The sequence below is a fragment of the Notolepis coatsorum genome (genome assembly GCF_963971535.1).
Source record: "Notolepis coatsorum genome assembly, chromosome: 13".
Taxonomy (NCBI): Eukaryota; Metazoa; Chordata; class Actinopteri; order Aulopiformes; family Paralepididae; genus Notolepis; species Notolepis coatsorum.
In genome coordinates this window covers 126,460,955-126,472,667 of record NC_140177.1, presented here as the reverse complement: position 1 = coordinate 126,472,667, position 11,713 = coordinate 126,460,955, and the positions used below count along the sequence as shown (strand labels likewise).

At 41.6% G+C, this 11,713-nt stretch overlaps 1 protein-coding gene across 1 annotated transcript in view; it reads right to left on the bottom strand.

Annotated features, from left to right (window-relative positions):
* Window positions 1-6,787: 6,787 nt before the first annotated feature.
* mmp14b (matrix metallopeptidase 14b (membrane-inserted)) overlaps window positions 6,788-11,713 on the bottom strand; it is a gene marked incomplete at its 3' end in the record, with an annotated part of 63,806 nt that continues 58,880 nt past the window's right edge. Inside the window, exons 7-8 of the mRNA XM_084328055.1 lie at window positions 8,416-8,554; window positions 6,788-6,942 (exon numbers count right to left, since the gene is read on the bottom strand). Coding sequence (XP_084184181.1) covers window positions 6,788-6,942; window positions 8,416-8,554 — 294 coding nt within the window. The remainder of the gene's footprint in view (window positions 6,943-8,415; window positions 8,555-11,713) is intronic.

The following is an 11,713-nucleotide window of genomic DNA, read 5'->3' as shown; positions in this document are numbered from 1 at the left end:
TACTATATCGTGAACATCGAGTATATGTTGTCACGTTGCGGCTGAGATGAGACTTGCTTTTGCGCAGAGCTGTCCTCTCATTTGATTATAGACACATGACCAGCGCGGACCTTAAATGACATGCAATTGTAATTTCATTAGACAGACCAGCGCGGACCTTTAATGACATGCAATTTAATTGACACAAGCAATGGGCTAACGTTAGCTGCTAACCAAGTTATCCATGATGACTATGCTAAGCTAACTAGCGTTAGCTGCTAATCCTGGAAAACGCTCAAAGCGGACTCCACAAGACTAGTTCCATTCGTGAGGAAAGGGGGTGGGTTATATTGACGACGCTTGACAACAGAAGTTTAAACATAACTTCATATTTATTGGTTATTCGTTTCTTTATATCATCCAGTTTCCATCTCCGTGTGTTAAACTCTTCCTGTTTACATTCGAGTGTGACATCATCACCTATGGCAGCTTAGACGATCAAAACGCAAACCTAGAACAAAACCTGAGGGGGGGGGGGCTGGCTCTCTCTCGCTCTCGCTCTCTCTCTCGCTCTCTCTCTACATTCTATGATTTAAAGTAGCCAAACGTTACAGTATAAATACTAACTGGATAGTTGATGATATAAAAACCACCATATGCTGTGATATATACAAAGATGCTTTAACTACTTATAATAAAACCATCCGCTTAGCAAGGAAAGACTACTTCTCTAAAATCATTACAGAAAACGCTGGAAACTCCAGAATCCTTTTTTCCACTATTAATATACTACTCAACACTGCCCCTACACCTCCTCAGTCATCAACGGTTAAGTGTGAAGAACTTGCACTATTCTTTAACAACAAAATAACCTTGATCAGGGCCAGCATTACTCATGATGGAAATAAAGCTGATTGCAGCAAACCACGCAATGTAACCATGAGAAGATTCACATGCATCACATTAGATGTACTCTGCAAAACTGTCTCAGAATGTAACTCCTCCACCTCAGACATTGACCCTATACCTACAGCCTTCTTCAAACGGGTGTTTAATAGTGTTTCAAGCCATGTGCTAGATATCATAAATACTTCCCTTAGAACTGGTATTTTCCCAGATGCCTTTAAAACAGCAGTTGTAAAGCCATTACTAAAAAAAACCTAACTTGGATAGTAATGTAATGGCAAATTAAATAAAATAAATTCCTTTCTTGAAGAAAACAACATCTTAGAAGAATTTCAGTCGGGATTCAGAAAATATCATAGCACTGAAACTGCCCTCACCAAAATAATCAGTGACCTCAGGCTAAACTCTGACGAGAATAAGATCTCCATCCTTATCCTGCTAGATCTCAGTCCAGCATTTGATACAATCGATCACGATATTCTAATCGATCGTCTTGAAAACCTTGTCGGTTTGTGCTAGGCTGGTTTAAAACATACATCAGAGGGAGGAAATTCTATGTTAAACTAGGAGATCACATGTCTGATATATACGACAACAACTATGGAGTTGCACAAGGGAGTTGCTTAGGTCCTTTACTCTTCTCCCTTTACATGTTACCGCTGGGTGATATCATCAGAGAACATAATGTAGATTTCCATAGCTATGCGGATGATACACAACTGTACATATCTGCTGAACCAAATGATACAGCGATTAGCTCCATTACAGACTGCTTACTGGCAATAAATAAATGGATGAGTAAGAACTTCCTGAAACTAAACGAGAACAAAACTGAAATTCAAATTATCGGCCCCAAAACTAAAACAGAAACGTTAATAAAGAACCTTGGAGGACTAACCCCTTGGATCAAATCTGAGGTCACTAGTCTCGGGGTTATCATAGATTCAGAACTGAACTTCAATTCTCATATTAGCAAAGTGACGAAAACATTGTTCTTCCATCTCAGAAATATAGCAAAAGTACGACCATTTATTAATCAGAACGATGCTGAGAAGCTAATTCATGCATTCATATCTAGCCGGTTAGACTACTGTAATGCACTTTTCACAGGTCTCCCTAAGAAAACCACAGAGAGGCTTCAGCTAATCCAAAACTCTGTAGCCCGACTGCTAACTAGAACCAAAAGGAGAGAGCACATTAGTCCAGTCTTAGCTGCTTTACACTGGCTTCCTGTGACATTTAGAATTGACTTTAAGGTCCTTCTCCTTACATACAAAGCTCTAAATGGATAGGGACCTAGCTACATCGCCAACACTCTAATAAATTACACGCCAGCAAGAACACTGCGATCATCAGCTGCTGGACTACTAGAGGCTCCCAGAAACAGTCAAAAGAGGATCGGTAATGCAGCCTTTATCAACTATGCCCCAAAACTGTGGAACAAACTATCCCAAAACATCAGGGAAGCCAACTCGCTAGACATCTTCAAAAGACAGCTTAAAACCTATCTCTTTGCTCAGGCATTTCAATGACCTGCACTATTCTTACCCTGCCTACTTTTATCCACTGCCTATCAAATTCATGTGTCGGTTCTATGCTAATTTTATCTCACTACCTCCTACTGTATGCACTGTAATTTTAAGAGAACTATTTTATCACACTTTTTACTTCTTACTGATGCACTGCTGTTGTATGTTAAATACCCTGTTGTATGTCCGTTCTATTTTATAATTTTTAGACTATTTTTAAACTGAATAATTTTAAACTATTTTTATTATTTGTATTACTGAAAACTGTAAACAGAGAGCCTATTGGGATGCTAGATCCTAATGTGAAACACTGTAATTTTAAGACTGAATCAAACTGTAAGCAGAGAGCCTGTTGGGATGCTAGATCCTAATGTGAAACACTGTGATTTACCATACCTTGCTATATTAAACTTAACTTAACTTAACTTAACTATATTCTTACCCTACCTACTTTCATACACTTCCAATGAAATTCATATGTCGGTTCTATGATGTTAGAGTGATGCTCTGTTGTGAGGAGAGGATGACTTTTGACCTATATCTTTTCCTCTGCTAGCAAAGTTGTTTAACATTCCAGTTACTATTATGCATCGAACATTGTACATATGTCTATACTGAACACTGTGACCTCATTTATTACTTCTAATTTACATGCTATACTATGTTATTTTATTTCATACTTATCTTGTCTTGCACAGTCTCTGGAGCATAACAGTAAGAAGCATTTTGTATAAAAGTATTCTGTACTTCTGTATGACAACTATTAAAGAAACTTGAAACTTGAAACTTGAGTTACATCGTGAACATCACCGCCTAGCCAAGGTTGATTCTCCTAACTGGGCCATTTTCATCATCATATCTGATGTATTATGTGTTAAGAGCGATGGAAACTCAAAGTACTAAGAGCGATACACTGCTCTGTTATTATATATTTTTCTTTATTGAACAATCTTATCACACTTTTTACTGTCCATTCTATCTTATTATTTTTAGCCTATTTTAAACTGAATCAAACCGCACTTTTTTACTCTAGCTAATCTATTCTATTTTATTATTTGTATTGCTGAAGAACTGTGATTTGCCTAACCTTGCTACCTCTCTATCTCTTTGTATTTACATTTAAAAATGTTATGCTCGCTTATGCCTGTATTTGTTACTGTTGTTGTATGTCCGTTCTATTTTATAATTTTTAGACTATTTTTAAACTGAATAATTTTAAACTATTTTATTATTTGTATTACTGAATGAAACTGTAAACAGAGAGCCTATTAGGATGCTAGATCCTAATGTGAAACACTGTGATTTACCATACCTTGCTATCTGTCTATCTTTTTTATGCTCGCTCATGCCTGTATTTTTTACTGTTGTGAAGCACTTTGAACTGCAACCTCTGTATGAAAAGTGCTATACAAATAAAGTTATTATTATTATTATTTAATTTCATTATCTGAAATATTCTAAAATCATTAAGTCTGCTATAAGCCATTATCCCTTTGTGTGTGATTATTATTTTCTCACAGTAGTGTATATATATATATTTGTGTGTGTGTGTTTGGCTAAAGTGGATAGAAAACACAGTACTGTGCAAAAGTCTTAGGCACCCAAGAGTTTTTATATAAATTGTCTTAGATGTAAATAATTTTTTTTATTGGTGTGTCAGTAGACTACTCTTAGTACATTTTCATAAAATTATTTTTTAAAGCATCTTCATGGTTTAATAATGCAAACATATGTTGCAGGGACTTATTATAATCATCATATTGGCGTGACTGTATGCATCAAAGGGTTAAATCAAGCATTTTTAAGTGCTTTAGAGGAAATGTCAAAATATCAATAATAATAATAATGCAGGACCTGTTCAAAGGTCTTTAATTGGCATGCAATTATCCTCAACGTTTTTTAGCGATTAGCACACACGGTTAGCACACACACACACCGGAACACACACGCATGCATTGTCTTTTTGTAGGATCGCCGATGCGATTCGTCTCTGCGATTAACCCATCCCGTCGTCCTTCCCCCCAAGGGCAGCCGGGAGCAGACAGGCGTCGGCGAGGGCCGCGCCAGGGGACCAATCCAAGTGCTCCTGCCCGTCTTCGTCAAGGACACCACAGCGTTAGCGATCTGTTGTTGTGCATGTTTTTCCATTGGGTTTTATCTTATCGGGGGGGAAACCCTTGCGAGCACGGGGAGAACATGCAAACTCCACACAGAAAGGCCTGGGAGATACCCCACCTGGGTACCTGGCATCATGGAAACCTGGTCCCCAAGCGGGAATCGAACCCTGGACCTTCTTGCTGTGAGGCGACAGTGTTAACCACTACACCACCGTGCCGCGATATATATCGTGTATCGTGATATGGCCAAAAAATATCGCGATATCATTTAGAGGCCATATTGCCCAGCCCTACAGAAGCTTCCTATACATACAAGTGCTGAACTTGAGTAGAAAGTCACTCTTGAAGACCAGTAACTTCAGTAGAAAGTAACTCGTGAAGACTAGTAACTTGAGTAGAAAGTCTAGTAACTTTCTACCATTTGAAACTTTACGGTCCGTATTTTCTTTTTTTAAATACTAACCTTCAAGCTGTCTTTTACTATTATGCACTTTGCTACTAAGTAAGTAAGTAAGTGAATGTGTATGCATGTGAATGAATGTTGGTGGTGGTCGGAGGGGCCGTAGGCGTTGATTATTCGCCACGCTTCCGTGAGTCTGCCTCAGGGCAGCTCTGGCTGCAATTGTAGCTTACCACCACCGGTATGACTGTGTATGAATGAATAATGGACTCTGTGAAGCGCTCTGGGTCAGTGAAGAGCGCTATATAAATCCAAGTCATTATTATTATTATTATTAGTAACTTGAGTAGAAAGTAACTCGTGAAGACTAGTAACTTGAGTAGAAAGTCTAGTAACTTTCTACCATTTGAAACTTTACGGTCCGTATTTTCTTTTTTTAAATACTAACCTTCAAGCTGTCTTTTACTATTATGCACTTTGCTACTAAGTAAGTAAGTAAGTAAGTAAGTAAGTAAGTAAGTAAGTAAGTAAGCAGGGAACAAAATAAGTACCAGCCAACCGCCAATGGCTGGTAAAAAATCTGCCTGGCTGGTAGTTTTTAAAATCTACCAGCCAAATGGCTGGTAAGTCAAAAAGTTAAGTTTGTTCCCTGAGAGCAGAGCTACACAGCAGTGCGCCTATTTTGCGAGCCGAAATAAGTCTGTGGTTTTTTCTTCTCACAACGGGTCAAATGCATCTAACATGCATTGCATCGTCGCCATTCCTTTATGCCCACATCGCCCGAAATGAACGTTATGTTAGCGTAAGCTAACAAGCTAATCCTGATCAGCGGCAGAGCCATAGAGAACAGCAGACAGTGTGGACTGGGGAAAGGGAAATGGGGGGGGGGGGGGGGGGGGGCACTCTCCCTTTCTCTGTGTGTGTGCGTGCGTTTGGAAAGACGATGAAGTCACTAGTCAGGACTCAGGAGAGGAGTATATTGTAGTAAACTGAGGATTACTGAGGATGCACAGATAATGTTGATATTCAAATATAAAAAGGTTTCGAGAGGAGTGGAAGTTTGAAGACAGACTAGACTACAATATGATGCGGGGGTGGTGAGTTGAAACAGTGTGTGTGTCCCCGACCCCACTTCTATGTTTCAATAAATTATTTGCATTTAAAACTATTAACGCTGACTCATTCCTTCAGTCCACTCAAAATTATGCTAATATTCCTTATGTTGTTTATGATATTAATTGAAAATAGCATATGAGAGTATTATATAGTAATAATAACACATGGCGATATACTAAAAAGCTATTTTAAATTTTTGGCTGGTAAAAAATCTGCCTGGCTGGTAGTTTTTAAAATCTACCAGCCAAATGGCTGGTAAGTCAAAAAGTTAATTTTGTTCCCTGTAAGTAAGTAAGTAAGTAAGTAAGTAAGTAAGTAAGTAAGTAAGTAAGTAAGTAAGTAAGTAAGTAAGTAAGTAAGTAAGTAAGTAAGTAAGTAAGTAAGTAAGTAAGTAAGTAAGTAAGTAAGTAAGTAAGTAAGTAAGTAAGTAAGTAAGTAAGTGCCAGAGTTGTACCCTTCCTTCCTGCTGACATGTCGTACAGAACTTGTAATTCACTTTGGATAAAAGCACTCAGCTAAATGACTGAATGTAAAATGTAAATGTGAAACATTTTGATGACGGCTGAGAGAAAAACAACATTGACGTTCTGTTACCCAAAACCACTGTGGTTTGGTTCAGCTGTTTCTGTCCTTATTTGGTCATTGTTTCAAGAATATCTTCTTGGCCAGAGCTGAGTGACTCAATGAGGCAGAGTGTACACTTGGTTCATGGTTGGTGAGTGAGTGTACACTTCAGCAGCTTACTTGTTCCCTCTGAAGTAGTACGTCTGTCCGGTCGGAGTGTAGAAGAGTGCGGCGTCTATCCTGTCTTTGGGAAGCCCCGCCCCCATCTCCTTTAAGTTCTTAGGGTAGCCAACGTCCAGGATGGATTCACTAAACACCCAGTATCTGTCCCCTTAGAGAGAGAGAGAGAGAGAGAGAGAGAGAGAGAGAGAGAGAGAGAGAGAGAGAGAGAGAGAGAGAGAGAGAGAGAGAGAGAGAGAGAGAGAGAGAGAGAGAGAGAGAGAGAGAGAGAGAGAGAGAGAGAGAGAGAGAGAGAGAGAGAGAGAGAGAGAGAGAGAGAGAGAGAGAGAGAGAAAGAGAGAGAGAGAGACAGGGTGGTAGAGAGAGAGAGAGAGAGAGAGAGAGAGAGAGAGAGAGAGAGAGAGAGAGAGAGAGAGAGAGAGAGAGAGAGAGACAGAGACAGGGTGGTAGAGAGACAGGGCGGTAGAGAGAGATACAGAGACAGAGAGAGAGAGAGACAGGGTGGTAGAGAGACAGGGTGGTAGAGAGAAAGAGAGAGAGACAGGGCGGTAGAGAGAGACAGAGACAGAGAGAGAGGGAGAGAGATGAGTTTTTTTTTTTTTTAATTTATCCACTTTTTCTCCTCTTTTTCAATTTTTTCTCCGATCCCAATTTTAGCCGTGCCAATTCTCCCCTCCCCTGTCTTGAACGTTGCTCGCATGTGCCCCCCACTGGCCGGTTTGTAGGGAGGATAGAAGCCTTGCATCACATGTCCCCTCCGATACATGTGTAGGCAGCCAGTCGCATCTTTTCACCTGCCAGCGCGGACTCTCAGTGGCGAGGTGTAACCTGTGGGAGGCTCACACTGCCCCTGCCATTTTCCTGTCTCTGCTGTGCAGGCGCCCCAACCGACCTGTAGGAGTCGCTGTTTATAACGTCCAGATTACCACCCATCGACTTCCCACCCGCTAACTCTGCCAATTGAGTCAGTTTGACGGCCGGCCCAAGCCGGAGGCAACGCCGACAGCCGGATTCGATACCAGTGTCTCGTGCGTTGGTGACGAGCGCAATGTCCGCTGCGCCACCCAGTAAACAATGGATTGAGTTGGAGAGAGATGAGGGTTTTATTACATTTAGTAAACAATGGATTGAGTTGTTAAAGGAAGACGCCAACTCGTCTTATCCAGAGTCAGACAAGAAGATAGATACCAATTTCCTCTGCGTTCAGTAGAAAGCTATCCAGCTGCAAGCTAGCCTAGCTTAGCACAAATGAATGGAAGCAGATACAGACCACTAGCCTAGCTTAAAACTCCGGGAGAGGTGTTAGGCTAGCTAGCGGCCGGATATCTTCCTACAGAACGCACAGAGAGGAAATTGGTATCCGTCTTGTTGTCTGATGCTGTGAATGTTGGCCTGCCCCTTTTAACCCTTTCACTACCACACTACCAAAGGGTTAACCTTCTGTAGTGTGGTAGTGAAAGGGTTAAGGGAGATAAGCGAGACAGAAGGTGACCGAAGGTGGATCAAGAGTCATGAATGCATTTTCAGCTAAATGAAAACCGCTCCAGACACCAGACGGAGCTCGTGGCGACGGCTGTCTGCACGCAGTGAGCGTGTTCGGTCCAGACAGCACAGCTAGTCTCACCTTTGAAGAAGGCGAACTTCCCGTCGTCCTGTTCGAAAGCGGCGTTGATGTGCGTGGGCAGGCCCCTCCAGAAGTGTCCAATCGGCATGGGGTATCCGTCCAGCACCTGGTTGTTACGCACTCGCCAGAACCACTTGTCCTACAGAGGGGAACAGAACGACAGATCCGTCGGTGTTACATCTATACATCATCAAGGTTACTTAACCCTTTCCTGTTAGGGATGAAACATGTTATTGTTTTCTGTCTCAGTGGGACCCAGGCTCAATGAAACACATCACAAAGATATTACTACTGTTGTCATGTGACCCAGGCTCTGTGTGGCCAAGTTCAGCTCCAACTCCATAGTGAAGTTTGCGGACGACACGGTGGTGGTGGGGCTGATCTCTGACAACGACGAGAAGGCCTACCGGGAGGAGGTTGATGCACTGGCATCAGGACAACAGCCTGCTCCTGAACATTGGTAAAACCAAGGAACTGATCGTGGATTTTTTTTTTGCAGGGTGAGCAGCTTTAAGTACCTGGGGGTCCACATCTCAGAAGACCTGACATGGACAACACACATAGACTCAGTCGTAAAGAAGGCGAAGCAGCGCCTCTACCACCTGAGACAGTTAAGGAAGTTCAGAGTATCGGGGAAGATACTCCAGTCCTTCTACTCAGGAGCTGTAGAGAGCATCTTGACTGGAAACATCACTGCCTGGTATGGGAACAGCACGGCACAGGACAAGAAGGCCCTACAGAGAGTGGTGCGCTCAGCTGAGCGTACTACGGGTATTGCGCTAATACAGGCCTGTACAGTGCGACATATATATCGCATGTGCGACACTGACGTCAGTCTGTGCGATGAATGAATTGACTTTAGTAGCACTGGTGCGATGGCCCGTGGCGCAAGCAAAAAAAAAGAAAGTGTGACGGTAAATTGAATGGACCACAGCGCCACGCTATCCACTTGGTACTTGTAGTCTCGTGCGATTAAAAACAATGTCCCGTCTCGCGTAGAGTCCATAATCAAACACCAAATCCCATAATCCCTAGCGAACAATATCCCCGCGACTAAATTGCGAGCTCAATGTACACTGACTGGGTGACTTCGACAAGATGAAGCGCTTTTTTAAGGTATTAAATCCAACAAAAGAAGTACAAGATCAAAACCCCAAACGAGCCCGAGAGGGACCACCGTTAATAGAAACGAGACAAAAGGAGGAGATTAACAAGATGTACAGATATAACGCAGAGTGGGAAAATGATTTTCCGTGGATATTTTTTAATGAGGAAGCGCAGCTATTATTCTTCTGTCACTGGTGCCGGGAGACTCCGGAAAAGATCCGATCAGAGAATCCCTATGTCGCGGGTAACAATATCCTAAAAAGGGATAACATTAATAAACACAATACGTCCCATCGACACGTTCTTGCCCGGGATGCCTTCAACGCTAAATAAACTCCTGAGCGGGCCGGCACCCTCTTGCACTCGCTGACTAAACACGACCAGAGCGGATGATGCTGATCTCCGTGAGGTAAAGTTTAAGATGAATGTGACATATTGCATCGCCAAGGAAGAAATGCTGTTCACTAAATTTAAGCCGCTAATTTTACTCTGTAAAAAGAACTCCATCGTATGGCTACTTAAAATTCCCCTCCGGGATCAATAAAGTATTAATTATCTATCTATCAATCAATCTATCTATCTAATAACGAGACAATATGCAAATAAGGTAATAATAATAATAATAATTCATTTAATTTATAAAGCCCTTTTCATTCATGCAGAGTTCCTTGTACTTAGTTCTGATTAATGCAATAGTGTGTGTGTGTGTGTGTGTGTGTGTGGATCTGAAAAAGTGGCCAGCAGACATGATGCTGGAACTGTGACACGTGTGCAGTGCACACACACGCACACACGAATAATTATAATAATAATAATACATTTATTTATTTGGTTCCACAAATATGTACAGGTGTTTGTATGCATTATATCTATTTGTTATGTTGGTTTATAGGTGTTTCTAGGTTGGTTTCTAGCTTTCCCTGTAATCTGAGTCCACACCAGCGCTGCCTGGTCTCGGACTGCTTCATATCGGTTATATGGTTATGTCCTTGTTCTTTTTGTTTTACATTATGGGCAAATAAAGAAAGAATTTGTCTAAAAGCATTTCTTGTTAAAGTTTGGATTTTGTGTGCCCTGTATGCAAGTTTCATGTCCCTTGCCAGTCACATACCTATTTAAGTAATGAACTGCACTACTTGTGGTTGTTTTTAGAGATTTTAGAGACGTTTTATACTCGTGCTACAAGATTTTGGCCTGTGCTACAAAATTATCAACCTCTGTAGCACCAGTGCTATGTGCAAAAAAAGTTAACGTACAGCCCTGCACTAATAATAATAATAATAATAATAATAATAATAATAATAATAATAATAATAATAATAATAATAATAATAATAATAATAATAATAATAATAATAATAATAATAATAATCATAATAATAATAATAATAATAATAATAATAATAATAATATTAATAATAATAATAGATCAGATTTATATAGCGCCTTTCATAGAACTTCACAATCAGGACAAAAAATAGGGCTAGGGAAATAGGGGGGGGAAAAGGGGGATGAGGGAAGGTAAGGGATAATGGACCTAATCTAATCTAAACTAACTGATGGGGAAAAGCCTTGGTGAAGAGGTGTGTTTTTAGAGCAGATTTGAAGGTGTCCAGGGTTGGGGCGTTGTGGATTTCGGGGGGGAGAGAGTTCCAGAGGGTAGGGGACGCCACGCTGAAGGCTCTGTCCCCAAAAGTCCGTAACCTGGTGCAAGGGATGAGAGGAGACCTAGATCAGAGGATCGTAGGTTCCGGGATGGAGTGTGCTGGTGGAGGAGATCAGACAGGTATCGGGGGGCGAGGGCATGGAGGGACTTGTAGGTGAGGAGCAGGAGTTTGAAGGTGATGCAGAACTTGACTGGGAGCCAGTGGAGGTGGATGAGGGTGGGGGTGATGTGCTGCCAGGGCTTGGTGTGAGTGAGAACCCTGGCAGCTGAGTTCTGAACATACTGGAGCCTGTCCAGGGCTTTGCTGGGTACCCCGAACAGGACTCCGTTACAGTAGTCCAACCGGGAGGTGATGAATGAGTGGATCAGGGTCTCAGCCACAGAGTCTGAGAGTGAGGGTCGGAGATGGGAGATGTTTTTGAGGTACTACTACCACCCCTGCAGGTCTTATATAACAAGAGGTGCAAATCCAGAGCCTGCAGAATAATGAAAGAGAAAGGCAAACGCCTGCGCACACCAGCAACT